Source organism: Cupressus sempervirens, chromosome 6 (assembly GCF_028749045.1).
Source record: "Cupressus sempervirens isolate cs-2001-9-10 chromosome 6, ASM2874904v1, whole genome shotgun sequence".
In the NCBI taxonomy this organism is placed as follows: domain Eukaryota; kingdom Viridiplantae; phylum Streptophyta; class Pinopsida; order Cupressales; family Cupressaceae; genus Cupressus; species Cupressus sempervirens.
The window spans coordinates 54,224,846-54,248,647 of NC_143123.1; the positions used below are offsets into that span (position 1 = coordinate 54,224,846).

General features: G+C 36.7%; 1 protein-coding gene across 2 annotated transcripts in view; it reads left to right on the forward strand.

The window, feature by feature from the left end:
- The window catches only part of LOC149551102 (uncharacterized), a 169,987-nt gene that overhangs the window by 76,164 nt on the left and 70,021 nt on the right, over positions 1–23,802 (forward strand). For both annotated transcript variants that reach the window (XM_089786674.1, XM_089786675.1), the window contains one exon: positions 13,512–13,646. In XM_089786674.1, the coding sequence (XP_089642800.1) occupies positions 13,512–13,646 (135 nt within the window). The remainder of the gene's footprint in view (positions 1–13,511; positions 13,647–23,802) is intronic.

Consider the following 23,802-nt stretch of genomic DNA (forward strand, 5'->3'; position numbering starts at 1 on the left):
GAAGAACTTGGATCTACTTCCTAAAACAGAAGGAATCAACTGAAGTATTATCAAAGTTTAAGGAATTCAAAGTCCTACTTGAAAACTAGTCAAGACAGGAAATAAAAACACTAAGGTCCGACAATGGAGGTGAATATATCTTTGAAATTTTCAAAGACTTTTATAATACTGTTGGGATTAAGAGAGAGTTTTCTGTACCATATAATCCTCAACAGAATGGCGTTGCAGAATGTAAAAATAGATCAATTATCGAATCAGCTAGAGCAATGATGCAGGATCAAAACCTCAATACTTCTTTATGGGCTGTAGCATCTAACAGTGCACTTTACATTCAAAATAGATGTTCACACTTAGTATTAGAGAACACCACTTCTGAAGAAGTATTTATTGGTATTAAACCAGATCTAAGTCACCTGAGAATTTTTGGGTGTCCTGTTTATATTCACATTCCCAAAGAGAAAAGAACAAAACTAGAACCATCAAGGAAGAAGGGGATACTTATTGGATACAGTGAAACAACCAAAGGCTACAGGGCTTTTATTCCGGGTCAAAGAACAATTGACATCAGTAGAGATGCGAAGTTTGAAGAAGATATTGCCTTCAATCTTTCTAAAAATAGTGATAAATCACTTACAGAACCTGTTTGTGAAATAGATGAAAATCACACAGCAGAAATTGAGAGTGAGAATGATACTGAACCCTCTTCTACCACTACATCAAATCCCGAGGATTCTAAAAATGTTAACAATAAAAAGAGGCCACTTTTGGGTAGGAAAATGATAGAAGAAAATCATGTTGAACGTAATGAAGTAATTTGAGAAAGTAAAAGAACAAGAAACCAGTCATGTTATGTGGCATTATTAACTGAACTTATAAAAAAAAAACCTTTAAATGTTGAAGAAGCCTTATCTAGCCAACCTTGGAAAGAAACAATAATTGAAGAATATAATTCTATACTAAAAAATGTGTGGGATGTTGTACCCAGACCTAAAAAAAAATCAGTTGTTTCTTCTAAGTGGTTGTTCAAAATCAAGCATGCACTTGACGACAACATTGAAAAGTACAAGGCCAGATTTGTAGCTCAAGGTTTCTCATAGAAAGAAAGTATTAGTTATGAAGAAACATTTTCTCTAGTTGCTAGATACGTTTAAGTCAGAACTATCTTGGCTATTGCAGCATCCAAAGGATGGAAAGTTCATCAAATGGATGTTAAAACAACATTCCTAAATGGTAAAATTGAAGAGGAAGTTTATATTGAGCAACTAGAAGGGTTCTACACTCATGGCAGAAAATCTCACGTATGTAAGTTAAAGAAAGCACTGTATGGTCTCAAATAGGCTCCCAGAGTGTGGTATGAAAGAATAGACAACTATCTCACAAAGTTAGGGTACTCTAAAAATGAAGCTGATCCTAACTTATACTTCAAGATAGATTGTGATGATATGATTATTCTTGTATTTTATGTTGATGATTTGTTGATAACAAGTGAAGAAAATCTTATAAAGAAGTGCAAACAAGAACTAACAATAGAATTTGATATGAAAGATCTAGGTCTTCTCCACTACTTTCTAAGACTGGAAGTTTGGCAAAAGGGTAACTACATTTTTCTAAAACAAGGAAAATATACCGTTGGTATGTGACAAAATTTGGAATGATGGAATGTACACCTATAGAAGTTGATGAAAGCCAACTTCATAGCTTGCCAAGATCACTTGCATGCAAATAACCTGCTGAAGAGAAACTGAAGAAGGAAAGGTAGGGCTTGGAGAATCTCAATGAAGTGAGAAATTATATTGCAACAATGAAAAATGAAATTGCTGTACAAAAATACAATGGGAGAGCTTGTTTATAAAGGCCTGTAGGAAGCTTCTAGAACAAGCTAGAAAGCGCTAGGAGATAAGTGTGACAACTAAGCATACGTCCACAAAAGGTGGATTATCCTCCATGTAGGTGAGAAGATAAGTATGAAAAAACTCCCGTGTTGTCAACAACCCCTAGATGACAACTAATAACTAAATGCATTTATCTAAGTAAACTTAAGTAAAGTGTAAATAATAAATAATAATTATTTACTCTAACACCCCCCCTTAAGTGCAACTTAGGGGAATGGACTTAAGCTTACAAAAAGCTAAGATGAAATGCAGAATGGGTACCAACAACAAGGCCAAGAAAGGTACCCATGTACAAATGCAAAGAAATGCAACCTCAGGAAACGGGGAAAGAGAGAAAACTGCATGGGAAAAACCCTCCCTAAAAAAGAGGTAAGTACAAACATGTTGGAAAACATGAAGGAAGGAAGGCCTCAACAAGACCCCCCAAGGACAACTTCCGTAACCCCAAGCATAGACCGCAACTGAAGATAGCGTGGCGATGCAAAAGGTTTGGTGAAGATGTCAGCAACCTGTTCGTTAGTAGGAATGTACTCCAAAGAGATAACACCATCCTGAATTAGCTAACAGATGAAGTGCATATGCAGCTCAATATGTTTGGTGTGCTGATGCTCGACCGGGTTGCGAGAAATGTGAATAGCACTTTGATTATCGCACCACAAAATAGTGGGTCGATCAGGAGGAAAACCAAACTTAGTCATTAACTGCCGAAGCCATAAAATCTCCTGACTACAAGTATTGCTGCCCTGTACTCAGCCTCTATGGGATGAAAGTGCGTGAGCATGCTGCTTCTTGCACGACCATGTGATAGGACCAGAGCCAAGACAAAACACAAAGCTAGAAGTAGACTTCCGATCATCAACATCACCGGCCCAATCGGAGTTAGTGTAGCCAATAATGTGAGGAGTCCATGATGTGTAATGAATGCCATATAGAAGTGTGCCCTGAATGTATCTCAAAATGCGCCTGGCAGCTTGCCAATGACTCTCATGAGGCTCCTGGGAGAATTGAGAGACAAGACCCACTGCAAAGGAGAGATCAGGACGAGTGTGTGTCAGGTACGGCAAGCTGCCAACCAACTGCCAGTACAAAGTAGCATCCACTGAAGGTGAAGAGCAGGAGATAGACAAAGTGACACCCGACTGAAAAGGTGTTGGAGCAAGCTTGCAATTAAGCATGTCAAAGCGACGAAGCATGTCAAGAGCATACTTTTGCTGAGAAACAAAAATCCTAGTAGAGGACTGAACAATCTGTAGCCCAAGAAAATAGTGCAGGAAGCCAAGATCAGTCATCTCAAACTGGTATAGAGGATGAGCTACCCATGAGGATAAGATCATCAACATAGAGTACAAGAATCAAAATCTCATCTCCAAGATGCTGAATGTACATTGTAGGATCAGAATGGCAGCGGGTGAAGTCTGTAGAAAGCACAAAAGAGTCCATCTTCTCATACCAAGCCTGAGGGGCTTGTTTGAGACCATATAATGAGCGTCGAAGTCTGCAAACCAAGGAGGAATCCTGCACAAATCTCGGAGGCTGCTACATGTAAATTTCCTCAGTGAGATCACCATGCAGGAAGGCACTCTTCACATTAATCTGAAAAATAGGCCATCCTTGTGAAGTTACGAGGGATAAGACAAGGTGGATAGAATTCATCTTGGCAACAAGGGAAAATGTCTCGATGTAGCCAATACCCTCAACCTGCGAAAAACCCTTCGCAACAAGACGAGCCTTGTGCTTATCAATCGAACCATCAACAACAAACTTAGTATGATAGATCCATTTGCATTGCACTAGCTTTCTTCCCTTAGGAAGAGTACAAAGATCCCAAGTATGATTCTTCATCAAACAAGAATACTCATCCTCCATGGCATTGTCCCACTTTGAATGTCCTGTCCCACTAACTAAAGATCTTGCAGACTCAACTATAGCCTGAGCCCATTTAGGCATTAGCAGAGGACCCTGTGGTGGAGGTAAATGGGGATCACCAATATCATCATCTTCGTCATTCGTAAAACAAACTGGAAGAGAGGAGGGAGTAGTGGGAAGTGAAGTAGGCGCTGGAGGCGGGGTATGGACTGCAGGAGGGCTCTCATCAAACTGGACATCCCATCGAAATAGGACCTCTCTCGAATCAGGGTCAAACAACCTGTAAGCCTTAACATCCTCTTAGTAGCCAACAAATATGAGTGGTTGGCTCTTTCGTTCTATTGCTTTCCTCTGAGCATCAGGTACAAATGCCCATGTTGCGCTCCCAAAAACTTGGAATGACGATACATCAGGCTTAACATGAGACCAAGCCTCCTCAGGAGTCATAAGTCGAACTGCCTTGTGAGGCATTCAATTCTAAATATAATTGGCACAATTGACTGCCTCTGCCCAAAAACACGAATCCATGAACCTGGACTGAATCATACAATTAGCCATCTCCCGAAGTGTTCTATTCTTTTTCTCGGCCACACCATTCTGCTGAGGGGTGTAGGGAACTGAAAACTGATGTTGAAGACCATGTTTAGAGAAAAAATCCTTGAAAGCTTGATTCACATATTCCCCCCATTATCCGTGCGTATCCGCCAAATACAAAGACTAGATTGCTTCTCTACAAATGTCTTGAAGACTCGAAATGAATCAAAGGCATCAGACTTGTACTTGAGAAAGTACACCCATGTGCGTCTGGAGAAGTCATCAATGAATGTAAGCACATGTCTGGCATCCACCCGTTGGATCTTTGCCTGTTCTTGTGTCAACCGATCACAAAATGTCTCAAATGATTGCATTTGATGTCTGTTATCTAAGGCATCCATAGTGGAGTAGAAAGTGGAAGAGAATATTTGATATTGTCCTCGCAACTTTGAGAGTATCAAAAAGATACACTCATCATCTGTTTTGTTTTTTCCACACCCTTGCAAAATTGTAAGTATAGATTTGAACTTCATCAAGAAGTCTTCAATAGTGGGGAAGCTGGCTGGTGTCAAAGAGGTCAACTTTGCATCAAGCTGTAGTGCTCGAAACTCATTCACTGTGCCAAACAAGGTTTGAAAATTGGTCCAAATAGCCTGAGGAGTGGTCAAACCATCTAGGTGAAACAGAAGACTAACTGAGATATTCAGTGCAATCAATCCCATGGCTTCATCCATTTTTTTCTTGTGCTGAAGAACTCCAAAAGGGCACTGCAGAACAAGTTGGTTCGCATCTAGACATGACCATAAGCCTCTTGACATGAGAAGCCTAGTCATTTGTGCTTTGTGATAGTTGTGTGGCGTGAGCCAGGTCACAGAAGGATCTGACATTGAGAGAAGAAGATGGAAGCAGAAGGGTCTTATTCTGAAGTAAATTACAAAAAGAAAATCCCCCTCCCCCCACAACGTATAAAAATATCCCTCAAAGTACCAAAAAACAACTATAGAAAGCACAAAAATTGAGAAAAGAGCTTGGATTCCGGATGTAGAGGAGGAAACAAAAGCCTCGACTTTAATGCCAAGAATAGGAGCTCAAATGAACTCGGAATGAATGAAACCAACATCATTTTCTCCGTCTCTAAACCAGCTTTCCGACGCTTCTTTTGGATCGGAAAAAGACCTTATGCTCAAGTTATGGCCAAAAAACCAACTGCTGCTCCAAAAGACAAGCTCACTAGAAAATTATACACGGCAAAAAATTTGATGGCCGTACGGCCGTCAATTGGATGTCGCCGGGAAAAAATTCTATCGTCAAAATGCTAATGTCAGCCACCAGATAATGATGTCATCCTGCCGAAAGTTGACGTCAGAAAGGGGAGTTGAGCTGATGACGTAAGCTTGTTGGAAGATGATGTCACTTGCTGGAATGCTGACGTGTGCAGGCTGAAATGTTGATGTGCAGGTTGGAGAACGACGTCACGATGCTGGCGAATGACATCACATCTGCGTCATGCCTGTGCAGTGGTTGATGGCGGCGTCGTTGGTGGAGGTTGTGGTCGAGCGGAGATAGGCGGTGGCGGGTGGTGGGCCGAAGCGGCGACCAAGATTCGGTGGCTGTGTAGTGGCACCTGAGCAGTGCGTTGGTCGCTTTGTGTTGGTGCCGTAGTGGCTGTCGAGCGGTGGCTACTACTTTGTTTTTTAAATTTTATTTTGGCAATTAATGCGTTCGTACGGCCTCCCATGGGGCAAATTTTTTTTGCTTGAAGCTATAGTAGCCAAAAATCAAAAATTTTATATGGATTTTGATTGTAACAGGCCTTTTAAGCGCAATGACAACATCCATTTAGGCCCAAAGTGCCCCGAAAAAATGCTTTTCCTCTTGATTGAAGAAAAAATCACGAACAAACTAAGGTTTGTCTCCGAATCGCAGCTTCAAAAATCCTTCAAACCAAGAAGCAGTAGGGAGGCTCTGATACCATGTAGAAGTTGATGAAAGCCAACTTCACAGCTCGCCAAGATCACTTGCATGCAAATAACCTGTTGAAGAGAAGCCGAAGAAGGAAAGGTAGGGCTTGGAGAATCTCAACGGAGTGAGAGAAATTATATTGCAACAATGAAAAATGAAATTGCTGTACAAAAATACAATGGGAGAGCTTGTTTATAAAGGCCTCTAGGAAGCTTCTAGAACAAGCTAGAAAGCACTAGGAGATAAGTGTGACAGCTAAGCATACGTCCACAAAAGGTGGATTATCCTCCATGTAGGTGAGAAGATAAGTATGATTAGTTAGGAACAAACTCCCGTGTTTTCAACAACTCCTAGATGACTACTAATAACTAAATGCATTTATCTAAGTAAACTTAAGTAAAGTGTAAATAATAAATAATAATTATTTATTCTAACAAAATCAAGTACCACTCCCATGGAAGTCAATTTACACAAGCTGAAGCATAATATGATCAAATCTGAATCTACGGATCCTACTTACTACAGGAAGATTATTGGATCCTTAATGTATTTAGTGAATACTTGTCTTGATAGATGTTATGCTACTAACACCTTAAGCTAGTTTATGTGTGCACCAAAGAAAATACATCTACATGTAGCTAAATATATCTTGAGGTATCTAAAAGGCATTATTGGCATGGGAATCAGATATGATCAAGTAGACATCAATCTTCATAGATATTCAGATTCTGATTGGGTAGGCAGCTCTACTGAACATAAGAGTACTTCTGGATGTTACTTCAGTCTTGGATCTGGAATGGTATCTTGGTTTAGCAGAAAACAATCCTCTATTGCATTAAGTTCTACTGAAGCAAAATACATTGCCTCTTCTTTGGGAGCTAGAGAAGCTGTGTGGTTACGAAAGTTGTTAGTTGATTTGTTCAAAAGGCCTTTAAAGCCCAATGCGATTCATTGCAACAATTAGAGTTGTATCAAGCTTTCAGCTAATCTTGTTTTTGACAATCGTTCTAAGCATATTGAAATTCCTTATCACTACATTAGAGATATGGTGGATAGAGGTATTATCAAACTAGAGTACATCAGTACTAATGAGCAAACAACGGATATCTTTACCAAGCCTCTTGCTAAAGTGAAGTTGGAATACGTCAGAGGAAAACTTGGTATGATTAAATTGTAATATTGAATATTGAATTAAATATTTTTAATTTATATGTGTTTATGGTTCTATGGTTGTTTAGTTGCATCAGATATGTAATGAAAGGTGACGATTTTTCATGGACATATATATTTAGAAGGTAATCCTTTGCAAGGTGGCAATCTTGCAAATGATAGGTCTATTATCATGATGTTTGTTTCGGTCGTGCCGAAAGTCATTGATAATGAATGCATTATGATTACTTTAGATATTGTTTCGAACATTAGAGATTATAATATATGTTATGATAGTGTTCATAGCATGGTGATTTTAGTTATTTGACTAGTCACTATTTATGAGTGTTAAAAGTCAAATAATGGGTTATATACAGACATTCTATATTCTTTTGAGAAATCTAATACTTCTCCCTTGCTAAGAGGGAGTGTTGAAATATAGCTTCTGTCGAAGTAATTCTGAACAGATTAAATCTGATTTTGTGGTTATGCTAGACAGACATATATGCCTATATATGTATATATAAATATGTGCATATACATAGACATAAATATTTGCATATGAATTTAGACATCAGTGCCTTCGAATTATATCGGGCTTCTCATGTTATTAAAGCATACATCAGGTATAATACATTGATTATATGAATAGTATCGAGCAAGGTAAATACTGTTGCCGATCTTGATTAATATTGTTTTGTTAAAGGTAATTCAATAGTTGTGTCAACGTAGGGTCATGACCCTACATGGCCTTTGGCCACGTAGAGTCATGTCCCTACGGGGATGCTACTCTTCATTGGATATATATTGGCATTAGTGGGACTTATCACCTATCAATTACAAGTCATATATGTAGTCCTAGCGATTTGTCTCTCTTGTAGATTATTAGACATTATAATTCAACTAGAAGATTCTCCAAGTACCAAAGCACTGTTCTGAATTGAAGATTTGCAACATACAAATATGAGAGCAAGTAAGTTACAGATTTCATTACAGTTTGAAATATAGTGTATTCTATCAGAGATCCTATTGCATTAACAACCTATACGCTAGAGGTAAATAATTACTTCTATGCTCACATACTCAAGACTAGCCTTCTTAGATGAAACTTCGCTGACAACACATGGGTTTTTAATCCAGTGCACAATAAGAGCATGAAAGTGCAGGGTTGATGAGAAGTATGAAGAAGACTGCCCATTTAGGGTTGGTGTTACTAATTAATCCTTTCAAAAAGCTAGCATATAAAAGGAAAAATCAATCACACAACACAATGATTAATACATATAGCATGCCAAAAGAGGGCATGTCTTAGGTACTGCAATGTTCTACATTGTCACATTTTACAGTTACACCGGCCTGGGTGACATGGGGATAGTGGGACGGGGGGACGAGTTTTCGGAATAGGGGGACAAAGGGACCTCAATTCGGGGACGATGACGGGGGACAAGAGGGAGGGGACGACGGGTATATAGTATATACTATACATATGATACTTAAAATGTTAATTATGAAAAGATGTATAACAATATAAGACATAAATATGAAGTATAAGCTCATCAATTCCGCTATTGCTAGTTTTGTTTTACATTGCATTGAACATTGAACAATGAAAGAGACTTAAGTTCTAATTTCTAACTTCTATCAAATAACATAAATAATCAAAGATTGATGATTCAAATTCAAAACTTAAAAGTCATAGATCTCTATTATGATATATCATATTATCAATTTAGCAAAAGTAAGAGTATCATTATCTCATCAATCATATAATGGCGTCATACACTTAATTACATCAAATAGCAACAACCATGATATGATCACAATGTTCAGTGTTCAATGTTCAATATTTCAAACTTCAAATATCCAAGTCTCAAATACAAACTACAAACTTAGAAAACTATGAAAACTCTTCTTCTTGCTGCTGTTGCAAAAATCAGAAAACTATGAAATGAATAAAAATGAGAAAACATAGAGATTTAATGGGATTTCAACCTCTAAATGGCCACACATACCCTAGGGTTAGCAAACAATAAAAAACAACAAAACAAAACCTTTTAAATTTTTATTTTTTTTTGCATTTTTGTATGTGCCAAAGAGGGGGACGGCCAACCGTCCCTAGCTAGATTGGGGGATGCGTCCCCATTCCCAAGTCCCAAATGGGGACGCAGGGATGTCCCCCCTGTGGTGACTAGTTGGTGGTGCCGCTGGGGACGCGGAAACACCATCCCCTATCCTGGGTGTGTCCCCATCTCGGGTGCGATGACCAAAAACAGCGGGGACGCGTCCTCATGTTACGATGGAACAGATCAATTAAACATTGAGTATTTTGTAGTTGTGATTTGTGGCTCAAGACTTGGGAACCAAGCCTTCAATGCAATTGACGCTCAGTTAACATCTTAGTTTTTGTGGCTGTAAATTTGTAATGGCTAGCTTAGGATTACTTGCAGTTGGCTAGTCTTACCTCAATATAATCATTTATTCACCATTGTTATTTAGTTTAAGCTGTTGTAATTCTCCATAGGGAGAGTTGCTTCTTTTGGTATTTTTCTTTTATTGGCAAATCTACTTCTTGGCAACCTTAACTTTTAGGGCTGTATACTAGCTGCTGATTTTCTTTACAAGAGGATACTTGTTAGGACCACCTTGATATGGCAGTTCAACTGATTTACTTTGGTCATTCAATGACATTTATATAACTTTTCTTTATTTTTCCTTGACACATCAATGAACAAAGTGAAAATGTATATACCTTTATGATTTGGCTGTGCACTATTTTTTACCATTCACATCTTTTGAGGATAACACTCTGTTTAATCTTGCATTCTTTTGACTACTTTGAGGTTTAGTTCTTACTAATTGGGCATATACCATTTTGTCATGTTGTATAGTTGCTGATACTAGATCCAACCACATTGATTACTATTTTTTACCATTCACATCTTTTGGTCATTCAATGACATTTAATTTTTCGTTATTTTTCTTGACATATCAATGAACAAAGTGAAAATGTATAAACCTTTTGTTACATCCCAATTTTTTTGATCTTTTAAAATAATATTATAGCCATTGTAATGGTTGGTTAGAAACTCTTGGATATCATGATCTTGTGAAATGGAAGTTATGATTAACCAATGTAACCTAGAGACTCGCACCCGCCCCCCAAACCTTGAAATACTCATCCTCGAGACGTCCCTGCACTGGGTACTTGAGTACCCAAGCACCCCCACCTCTGCCATTCCGCAACCATGCTGCCACTGGGATGTGTACTTGAATTTCTATTTGAATTTTGATTTTTGAATGTTACTATTGGGTATGTAATACTTTACCATGTTGAATGTCAATGGTTCTAATTCATGTTGCAATTTTGCTATGTTCAAGTATTTTAATTTGGTATGTTCTAGTGAACTACTGAAATACATTTCATAACTAGCATTTCAAGTTCTATATGTAATTGTATACTATACAAGACCCTTCTTTGGCCCATCCTATCCTTGCTGCCGTCATTTGACCGTCCCTCCGTTGTCCTGAAAATGAGGCCCATTTTCCCCACGTCCCGAAAACTCGGCTTAGCGTCCTGCCGTCCCGAAGTACCCCCGTACTGGTGTAACACTATGATTAACCAAATTGATTCATGTGTAAATGACTTGTTAGTTGATTATTGTTATTTCAACTAAAAATAAATGCTTGTATTTTAAGATAAATGTTAGTGGTGGTTAGCCTTTGTGACAGTTATCAGTTATTGTGTTTTCTTGATATTTCAATTTAAATGGAGGAACATGTTATTATTGTGGAATATGCATTTTTGGTTGTAGGAGCAGACAAAGGAGGGGAATCATTGCTAAACAGGATTCAAGGAATGGGGTACCAATTTAGTCCATCGTCAGACCATTAGGTATGGGTTCTAAATACTTTGGTGAAGGATTTTACGGCTAGGCAACAAAGTATACCTTGAACAATCATGAGCTACCTGGTCAATTTTTATAACAAGAGAAATATTAAACATTTAGTATCATAAGAACTATTACCTCTCTTTTATTTTGAGATTGTGGAAGTGGTCAAAATTATAACTTTATATATATATATATATATATATATAAATATAAATATATATAATGCCACCATGATATTTTGGTAATATCTATGAATTGCACTTACATGTATATATACATATATGCGTGCGTACCTAGAGAGAATATAATGATAAAAAGGAATTATACGTACTCTCAAGTTCCACACATGTATAGATATATGTATATGAATGTACAATTATAGGTAGAATTCAATAGCATGATGACACTATATATATATATAGGTTTTAAACCATGAGAAAGTATAATCTAATGTTTTATTACGATTCCATATCGATGAGCATTGCCACCTTATTGGCATCAAACTTTTAAAATTTGAAATTATGAAGTTCTTGTAACTAATGTCGAGCTCTTTCTTGTAATTGGAAGAATGGGAGGCTTTATCTTCCTTCCCTATGGCTGAAGGATCATTCTTTTTATTCACTTCCTTCTTGTCATATGAGTACTCTTAACCAAAGTATCTTCTCTTCTTTCTGCTCGTATTTTGGAACATATTACCATACTTGATCTGCAATGTTGGGCCATGCTAGTGGAAGCAATATCGCGCGGAGTTGTTGCCTCAAGATCATGTTAATGATTGAATTGTTTTCTCAGGTCATGAAACATTTTGCAAGTCTTTTCTTATTTCATGCTATGCCTTTTTCAATGCTAACTTCTCTTTATATATCATTGCCGAATGAAGGAATATCATGATTGCAAGCTTGGTTACTTATCTGGGCCATAACCAAGGCTCAAACATATAATTTCTGAGAAGCATCAGCCCTGCTCATTCTTTATTTATGACTAGTTTCTTATCCATGCATATCGGATGCATACTTTTAGGGACTTAACTAATATAGTTCCCTTAAGACTGAATGCTCAGCAATTGTTTAATGCATAATGTTGTAAGTTGTATAAGGTCTGTTCCATCATTTGGCATAAAGTATTTTTTTGACTTATGCATTGGTATTTGCTAAATGCCAACTGTAATAATAATTAGAATGGTATTTACAAAATCTGATTGATAAGGATCTCATAATTACCAATAATCTTCTAGGATGCACCCAAGGCTAGCAGAGCCAAGTGTAAATTGATGAAGAGTAGAGGTATTCTTGCAAGAAGAATAAACTACTAATTAGTGTCTAAATCGCATGAACATTTAAAGGAAGAAAATTGTTTATTCCAAGTCAGCTCATGATTGTCCAAAATATATTTAGTTGTCAAGTTGAGTGGGTGTGATCGGGCTGTTCATTTGCCCATCTAAATCCTTGGCCAAGGTAGATTAGAGGCATGCTTGCCACAATTGATCACTAGAGATTAGGAGTGCTAGCGGATAGAGGGAAGGTTGATGGAGGGATTCCTCAACCTTGTCTGTTGCTTAGCTGACACTCTAACACCGGAATGCTTGGATGGCAAGACTATGGTGCCCTAAGCCCAACCAAGGGTAGGGATGGCCTTTCTCGTAAGAGATTGTGTGGGGATATGTTAAGTTCTGCAGTTGGGAGGTTAAGCCTATGTCAATGCTTGTCCTCTTCACCAGATGCCAAGGCTTGCAACAAGTCGACACTTATTTCAGTTCATGTATGAATTCTAAATCTTTTACTTGTACATACTTTTATATTACTTGAAGTATAATTGTAAATATGGTTAAGTTGATTTGTTCTTCAATGTAATCATAAAAGTAAGTTATGGAAGTTAAATTAATTGTCTCTCATATGAAATGGATTTAGTCATGACTTAAATTCTGATTTTATATCTTGTATAATCAGTTCAGAAATAGTTTCATTTTTGTAAGATGTATCGGTTTATAAATTACTTCATGTCATTCCGTTATGATATTCGGTTATAATCTTAGAATATGTTCTTGACTTTCAGCTTAGTAAAAATGGTATGTTACACCTTTATGTTTTGGCCGTGTATTATTATTTACCATTCACATCTTTTGAGGATAGCATTTTGTTTAATCTTGCATTCTTTTGACTTCTTTGACGTTTTAGTTCTTGCTAATTGGGCATCTACCTTTTTTCATGTTGTTGTATAGTTGCTGACACTGGATCCAGCCACATTGATTACCTATGGAAATCTGCAGCTTGAAGATCGGGAAAAGCTAGTTCAAAGTTTGCTGAATAAAGCTTTCAAACTTAATTTGGCAGGCGGAAGATTTGGCAAATGTTTGGTATGATTTATTTGAGTAATGCAAAAAATTAAATAAGTTTTGTGAGCTGCATACTTGATCTTGTTAGGTATCTAGCTATATCAAAAGTTTTAATTGACTGTTCTGTTTGTTACATGTTTTCATTTCTTTTTCGCTCATTATGAAATTCAAATAAGTCTAGGAACAGTATATTCTTGTGTCTTCTATAAAATGTTTCTATATTGGATTTTCATTGAAAATAATTATGCAATGTAATGGAGTTATCCGGTATTGACTAATTCATTTGAGTTGGATACACATTTCTTTGCTGTGTTCTCTTTGCTTAGGACACTTATTGCTATATCTATTCATTACATTGTTCATTTCTTTTTTTCTCTTTATGAAATAGATAAGCCCGGGAACAATGTGCTTGTCATATATAAAATGTTTTAGCATGGGTTCTCATTGAGAGTGTTAAGAAATAACAATGCAATCTAATGACTCTTTGCTATATTGGCCAATGCATTTGAGTTGGTTGCACATTTATTTGCTGTGTTTTGTTTGTTTAGGCCACAACTGCCATAACCTGTGGAGTCAAGTACAGTCAAAATGTCTTTATGAGAGTATTCACCAAGCTTCTCATAAGTTTGGCCTAACAAGCCTTTATATCTATATCTTAAACTGTTTTATTCACTTTTGTCTATAGTTTGTTGTTGAGGTTGATGGCTTGGTTTCTGATGCTCCATTTCTGAAATAAGGTTTAATAATAAAAGTAAAATGTAAAACTAAATAAATGCAATACAATATAGTACAGTATAGTACAATGCAATGCACTTGAATGGAATGGAGTGGAATAGAATTGAATGCAGTGGAAATGGAATTGAGTCAAATGGAATGGAATGGAGTCGAGTCGAGTCGAGTCAAATCGAATGGAATGGAATGGAATCGAGTCGAGTCGAGTCGAATGGAATCGAGTCAAGTCGAATGAATCGAATTGAATTGAGTCAAGTCGAATTGAGTTGACTCGAGTCGAGTTGACTTATCGTATCAAATCAAATTGAACCAAACTGAGTAGACTAGAGTAGAGTAGAGTCAATAAGAAGATAGTTGGCAGTCATTTCATTTTAGGATTCTTCATTCTGTAAATCAAACGTAGTCTCACGTTCTTACGGGGGGCAATTGAATGTTAATTACAAGTTTATCTTATTTGCTAGTCCAAAGGAAAGAACAATTGGTGATCCTAGGGGATTGGAGTATACCCATTCTAGAATGGTTGAAGCAACGAATTCAGAAGAGTCAACAAGAGAGGGTTGATCTGGCAATTTAATTACGTGAAATTTTGGACCGAGGACACTGATTAGAAGAGCAAGGGAAAGCAAAAAGATTCACAAAGGTTGTAAGAGGAGAATCCTTGCAACTCCTACAGTTGACAAGGGCAAAATTAGATTGCTCCAGATGAGTACCATGTGACAGAAATCAATCTTGGTCGTGCATCCCGAGAGCAAACCTTAGAAGAATTTGATGGCTCTACTCAAGCTTTGAAAGATAGACTAAAGGAGTTGAAAGAAGGATAGCATAAACAAAAATGAGAAATCAAAGTCTTGTGTCAGTACATCATCAACCTACCTTGTCTAGTAAGAGAGGAAGGTCCATCATATGTCCCTTCGACAGGTGTTTCAACTTAAGCAGTTGATGATATTGATAGGATCAGGCAGATTGCTCAAGGTGCAAAGGTTTGGGTTGAAGGAATTTTGGAGGAAGCATTCAAACGTGCAGAAGAATTGGTGCAAGTGCATACCAGGGCATTAGTTGTACTCTCTAGAATCCAGTCCATCGAGGAAAAATGGGAAGATGAGCATATTTACCAAGATGAAATAATTTCTGACATTCAAAATCTGATGGAGACCCTAAAGTAGACATTGATCGATGGTTGAGTTATCAACGAAAGGGAGATCTATGATTCCTTCGATGGTACAGTGCGGTGATCACAACTAAGGAAATGTTTGAGAGCTTCACCAAGGAATCCACCCGATGGAAAAAGGTTGTTGACAACATCAAGCAGGGAGTGTCCAATACAGTTGCATCCTTGTTGTCACATAGTTCGGTAGAAGATGAAATGACAACTAATAATTTGAAAGTCAAGTTAGAAGAATTCTTTCGACTTAATGTTTTTGAAAGAGATTATTTTGGAAACTCCATCTTCTTGAATACCATGCACACCACTCAGGACTTGCTACAAGATTGGGAGGAGAGTTTGGAAAAAGAAGAAAGAGTAGTTGTAGTTCTGGAATTCAACCAAGAATCAACACCAAGAATTAGTACACAAGAGTTGGAAACGATGTTGGATTGATTCCATGCCTTCAAGCAGGAGAATCAAGGATAGATGCATTTAATTCATTGTGGGTGTTCTTAGTGGTTAGTTATTGCACTCCACTCCCTTCTTGAATGGGTATACGTAGTGGGCATTTCTTACCCATTATAGTAGTTATTGAACTAATGTAGATTCCTTTTCTTTTCCCTAATCCTAATTAGGGCTGATGTGACATGATCTGGGCCATCAATTATTGCGATCATCCGGGCCATCTATTGTAATCGAGGACCTATATAAAAGCCTCACTTCTCATTTATAAAGGGAGGATTTTCTGAGATTGTTGCTATGAGCTACTGAGATAATAGAGTTCTCATTGAAGCTTGGTGAATACTTGATGTGTCTTGGTGCTTGTTTGTTCTCTTAAATTCCCTCACTTAGATTAAGTTTAGTTTAGTTGAAGTGTTATAATTGCAATTGAGAATGTGATGGCGTATTGATGAATTCCTTTGCTTTATACTTTTGACATTTTAGTGATTCTAAATTGTTGTGCAAAGTTAGTTTGAACCGCTTTCATTCATATTGTTTAACTTCTATCATTCATATACATTGTTTTTTATGATGGTGTATGTGGTGGTATGATAATCTTTGGCGTAACCCTTGAAGATTGCACCCATTCACATGTAGTTGTAATATAACTTGGTGAAGTGGAGGTCGGTACATTGAGGTATTTTTCCTCTAGAGTACCATTTGTTGTCATCATTTCCCTTAGGAATAGATTAGGATCTCTAAACCTTATCTCATTCCATTTTTGCATACTTTGTGAAAACCCAAAAACAAAGTACTTCATTGCAAAAACTCTAGATAGCTCCCACATCCAGTATGGTTCAAAATGAGTTTGAGTAAACACACGCAACTTGGCCCCTTGTGGTCATCAACAAATCACATCAACCATTGAGCTTATCCACAATCAAGACTTGACATTGAAGGAACCTTGGAATCAACATATGATCTAGCAATCTTAGCATACACGAGACTTAATTCAAGAGAGGATAAGATGTTTTGGTATTTTGTTCTACTGCTTGGTGGGTCATAAAACACGCATCTACAAATTTCATTCTATATGTGTGCTTTAGAATAGATTTCCAAATTTCTACAAGTATAGAACATTAGAAAATTTTCACATATTGGAGCACATTAATTCATCCCCACCTGAGGTACATCGAAGATCCTTGAGATTCACTCTGGGAGCGCAAGAACTGCAATAGTTGAATTTTGATCCAAATTCTAGGTGAGGCAAGAAGCATCTACAAGTTAGAGTTCACCAAGTGTAGCCGACATCACAAAGATATTCAAAACTCCACCACCTCAGTATCAAGCACAAAGATCAACCCAAGGAGGATTTCCACAAGGAGTTGCACAAATTCAACAATTATTTGTCCAAATACCTATAGAAGTCGTCGCGCCTACAACTGTCCAACAACAAGTTCCAGCCATGGCCCAACAATGGCGTTCGCAGAATGCATCACCCCTTGCAATATTTGCTGCCGACCACAATATGCCAAAGAATTTTGAACACTTTTGTTCTTAATTCTTTGTGAATGATGTCAATCGCATTGCTGATGTACACATTAAGATTTTCGAGGATGTCCTCCAAAATAGAAATGTGCAAGAAGAGGACATTGCTTGTAGACTCTTCTCTTATTCATTGGGAGAGGAGGCATTCTACTGGTTTATCAACCTACCTTCTAACTCAATAAAAACTTGGCAACAATTGAAGGATGCATTTCTCGGGAAGTTTAGATTGCCTTTCACCCTTGCTGAATTGCATAGGTAGTTCATTGAAGTAAGGAGACAAGAACGTGAACCAATCGGTGCTTTCAATAATCGGTTTCAGAGGGATTACTTAAGGTTACACGATCCTTACCAAATAGGAGATGATGCAACACGACCTATCTACCATGCAGCCCTAGATTGTTTCACATCCATGTTTGTTCAGACAACTCATCCAGCTCCTACAAGTCTGATTCATGTATATGCCGAGGTTGAGAGAGTTAGTTTGCAATCACTAGCAACTGCGAATGGAGCACCCAACTACTTTGGAAATGCAAATATATTGAATCAAGGAGTGTTGAATTATGCTTTGACTATCAATCTAGTTCCTACCCCTCCTAACCAATTGGTGCTGCACCATGGAGCTCCTATGTCACAGGTAATGCCTACACAACTTGTTTATCTTCAGAACACAACAACTTCTGCAAGGACTCAAGAGGAAAAAGATGAGATGAAGGATTTGATTGAACAAGTGAAAAAGTTATCCACTGAGGTCACTTACCTTAGAAATCAGAATAATCAGTTACAAAATGCACAAAGGAATTATTAGTCATATCAAGGTAACAATTGAGGTTATCAAGGGAACCCCCCCTTTACATCACGATAATAATCAAGGACACAATTCTAGATGTCAAGAAAGTAATCAAGGATATTGAAGCAACACTCATGGGCATATCGGGACAATAATTCTGGATGTCATAACCAAGGGCATCAAAGGAGAGATCGTGGAACACAAATCCAAATAATGGAGGAATACCTTCACCATTGGATAATCCTCCATCTTCTGAAAATCGCCCAACTGATAAAGTTTTCTTAGCAAAAGCGGCAAGGATGGTGTAGATTACACAAATCAACATTCTTAGTTATAGTGTCAGGAATTTCAAAGAGCAGCTGATATTTTCAAGGGAGAAGTGAGGAATACTGCCACATCTGAGAATTGTCCTCCTATGGGGTATGAGATAGTGCCTGCACCAAGATATGATCAAGCATTGGTTTTGATGATTATAAGTTTCCTCCCCCAGATTCTTAGGATTACATGCCAATACAAGCTAATCAAAAATTTCCACCTGCTTCAACAAATGGTCTCATGGAGAGACCACAATATCAAGCTCCACTAGAAATCAACCTCCACCAGTGTCCCTGAATGAATCACTACATAAGGATCGATTTCTTTTCCCTCCTTTATACAACATTGTCTTGGTGAAGGAACAATTGAAGTATAGGTTTTTCAACAAACACTTGGTAATGCTCCGATAAAGACATATCAAAGGAATTATAGAAAGTATGGTAGGATCCCTTCTATTTCTTTGTCAATATATCTTCTATCTTTTGATATTTCTATTCATACCTTATGTTGAATCCATACCCAACAACTTATTCTTTCCAACCACACTTAAATAATAGTCTTCAACCACATATTACTGAAATGTAATACCATTTTTATGATATATGTGGTACATAAATATCTCCACCATTACATAATCTTCATTCCCTACTTCTCCAAGTAATTATGAGTGAATAAGTTTCTCTTGTATATTTATCTCGATTATTATAATTCCTTTCTTTTATCTTCATTTTGCTTGATATTCCTCTCTGTATAGGATATTATTGGGTCATTACATTGCGAGACTGTTGACCGTATAAGACTATTCCTCACTTGGTAAGGGAATGTTTGATTCTTCCCATATACCACAGTTTATCCAATGTAACATCTGTTGCTGGTCAATCCATCTGAAGTGATGATTGTAATAACCCTTACCTGGTTATAGCTCCAAATGATATCTACTTTCTTTACTAATCAGAGACTTGACATTTAATCGAACATTTGGCAAGCAAACTTATTACCACTGAATGAATTGGACCAAACTTAACTAACTTTTCTAATAGACTGCAAATGCACATGCCATCCCTTGTTTATGTTCAACATGTGTTTGATGCTTTCAATTATTTGAATAATAATGACCATAGAAATGCAATGTTGAAGAAATGATTTGCAAGGAATAACAATCTTCTATTTACACAACTGACAAAGCAATTACATCAATTGAATATATTCAACATATATACCTGGATAGTGAGCAGATCCAATGGTAATACTATACCTGGTTGCTCCATGTAAAATTATGAAGCAAAATGCAGCCTCTAAAAGACAGTATGAACTGCCAGTTTGCAATGCAGCCCTTAAGATACCAATCACAGGTCCAAAATGAGAAACCATGGATCTCAAAATTACCCGCTCAAATGTCCACACAGGCTGCGTTATTTAGGCACTGCAATTTCTAACACAACCACCCGTTAATAGTAATTATCGTGGCTCTCAAATTTTCAATGTAGCCACTCCAAGTCAGAAGCGCAGGCAAAGGAAGAAATCACAGATCTGGAACAATTAAAATGCAGGCCCTAAATGTTCTTGCCACTGCCTGAATTGTGATTGCAGGCGTGTGAAAACTGGACGCAGCCTGTGTAAAATGCTTGCAAGGTATATAATAGCCAAATCCCAGCCTTAGGAAGAGCGGCCGCCTTGAATTAATGAGCACAATTCATTCAAAACCCCATATGCAGGAGAATGTAATCACAGAAGACACAATTGACATTCACAATAACCAATAAAACCCCCCAGCATCAATGGCTTCTTTGACGCAGTAAGAACATAAGAGAAGCAAAACAAATTGCTTTACCTCGACAATAATTTGTCCACAATATTTAGATCAATATCAAAACAAACCCTTATACCTTAGCAAGGGCACAAATTTAAGAAACTCAAACAAGGCCTAGTCGTCTAACAAGGCCCGAGACACTATACAGATGTTATAGATTCCATATAGGGTCAATATGTTTCACAAGATACTTTTTGATTAGTGGATCATTTTGTGGGTACCATCCCCACCAGGGTCTCCCCTTGGCCAGGGTTTCCGTAGTGAACAAAATATGGTGTTATGTGTTGCATTGTTTTATGGTTGTGTTTACTGTTCAGCTTAATCATTTTATCTAGTTATGGAAGTTATAACATTGTAAATGATATCCATAGTTGGGCAAAAGTTTGTGGAATACTGATTGAGCCCCTCTCTTAGTATTTCCTATTTCTAACAATTGGTATCAGAGCTTATGCTTGATTTTTGAAGCCTTCAATGTCCTTTTTCTCATTTTTGAGTGTGTTTGTTAGCTTTTGGTCTTTTGGTTTTGCTCAAGTCATTGCTTACGGTTTTCCTTTTGGTTTGGTCCATCTTAGGGTTTAATCGGAGTTGACAATCAAAAAATATGACCAATTTAGTGCCCAAAAAGTGGACTCTCCACTTGCAACTGCACAAGTTAAAATATCATGTTATATTTTAAAGTTGACATTCACTTTTTGAAAAAAATAATATAAATTCACTTAATGTTATGTTTTTAAGTTACTTTATCATTTTTATTTTTTACTTAAATCAACTATAGAGCACTTTATGTTATATTTTTAAGTTGAGTTGCTTTTTAATTTTGCACTTAAGTGACTATATTAACTATATAGTTTGATTTAATTTTTGTGTTTAATTTAAAATATCTTAGTAAATATTACTTTTTGAATAATATTTGCACATTATATATTAATATAATAGTGTATTTATGACCCATTTAAGTAATATTTCTTCCAAAAAAAAATTAATATGTGCTTAATTCATCACTTAAGTTGTTTATAGCATGTCTTTAAATCCATTTACACAAAAATATGTAATTACCTCTAGAGACCACAATTTTGAGCTAAAAGGCAATTTTAAAACACATAAAACATGTAAATACACGTGTTTTAAAATGTGTAAAGTCTCTCCAAGAGTGAGACTTGCATATTCAAGTGTTTTTAAAACATGCAATGACCCCTAGAGAGTGCAATTTTGCACTTAAGGCATTTTTAAAATACTTGTAAATACATGCATTTTAAAATATACAGTGGGTCTTCTAGAGTGAGACATGCATATTTGAGTGTTTTCAAAATATGTAATGAGGCTTGGAGAGTTGCACTACTTGCAGTGGGTCTTCTAGAGTGAGACATGCATAGTTGAGTGTTTTTAAAATATGTAATGAGGCTTGGAGAGTTGCACTACTTGCATTGTTTTGCAATTTTAAAACATGCAAATGCACTCCATGAGTGCGATTTGCACTTCCAACCAATGGATTTTATATGTAAAGTGTCTTGGAGAATCCAATTTTGCATTTAAGACTATGCAATCACCCTCTAAGACCCAATTTTTGCACTCCAAAGCCAAAAAGTCCAAACACGACATGTATTACATTTAAAAAAAAAATGTAACGAGGTCTTGAGAGTGCGATTTGCACTACCAACCATCACATGAATACATTTTAAACATGCAAATGCATCCATAGACCCCAATTTGGCATTTCAACACATGCATATGCATTTGGAGACCACGATTTTGCATCTTGAAGCCAAAAATAACTCAAATACATGCATTTTTAGGGCAAGTTTTTGCTAAAAACGCCCAGAAAATTGGGTTTTTCATTCACTTTTTTGCATTTTGGAGCCACATTTTTGCATTTGGATCCACGTTTTTGCATTCCCAAGCCAAAAGCGATCACTGTATATGCATTTTTTGACCACGTTTTTGCAAAAATGACCTAGAGTTTTGCATGAAAATGATACGTTTTTGTTAAAAACACTAAAAAAATGGCATTTCCATCCTATAGGTTTGGATCAATAGGGGTCAATTTTGAGTTTTAATGCATGTTATTGCCTTTGGAGATCATGCTTTTGCATTCCCATGACACAAATGACTAATACAATGGCTTCCTAAGACCATGTTTTTGATAAAAACGGGTTTTACTTGGAGATTTTGCCAAAAACAACTCATACAATGGCTTTCTAAGACCACGTTTTTGATAAAATGTCATGTACCCACATTTATAAGTTTTGATAATTAATAATAGACTAAATAATAATAAATAATAATAAATAATATTATAAACATAATTTGTATTATCATCAAATTGATATAATATAATATTATGTCAATTATCATGGTGATAATATAATAAATAAAATTTTTAATATGTAAGATGACATCTAATAAATAAATAAATCCAATACATAAACATAATGAATTATTTATCTAGATCAAATATTTCATATAAATCAAACAGATTGCAATATGCAGACTTTTATACATAAAGAAAAAATAAAATTTATTACAATAAGAAAGACCAATAGCTATTGGTCAAGAGTTAAGGGGAAACAAGCATTAAAATATATCAATATCAAGAAATACTAAAACTAATTTAAAGGTGCAATATTAAAGATTAATCATCCATTCAATATACGTGTCTATACACCAGATACAACTGTTGGATTTTAGATGTATTTTAAGAAGATTGAAATCGGGAATGGAGGGGGGATATTAGAAAGAGGAAAATAAGAAAGTAAGTGGAGGGGGGAATCACGATGGAACAATTTTGACTCTTCTTCAAGTCCTCTCGGGTCTGCTCAATAAAGTGATAACAAGAAGAATATAGTCATGAAATATAAGGCTTTTACCTTTTCTATAAGGAGAGTCAGTATATGTTGCTTCACGAAGGCTACAGTTTGGTGAATAACATTTCAAGGACATCATTCAGCGTAGGGAGCATCGCTGTCCACAAATTAAAGGAAGATTGTGTTAATTAGCAAATCAAATACAATTATCATCTACGGAGGGCAGAGGAAGTCAGGTAACGGTCAGGCACTGGAAGAAGACAGAACCAAAGATTGCGAAGGAAGTATTCATTAACACGTTAGGCCCCAACCAAGGTCAGTGACAGACCAGATGCAACACCCCCAGCAACGTCGTACAGTTCAGAGGAGTAAGGAAGACAACGTTGAAAAGACCATTACAGGAAGGAATTGTAGCAAAGATGAAAAATGATCTGTATAGAAAGTAAAGCAATGAAAACATACATGGTTAAGATGGTCACAAATGGAAAAGCATGGATTACATTTTCACATCTACAGAGAGAACATTCATAAATACAAATTGCATGGTCCAGGGACATTTAATGGAGATTAACAAGTTCATTGAGTTAAGGTATCAAACA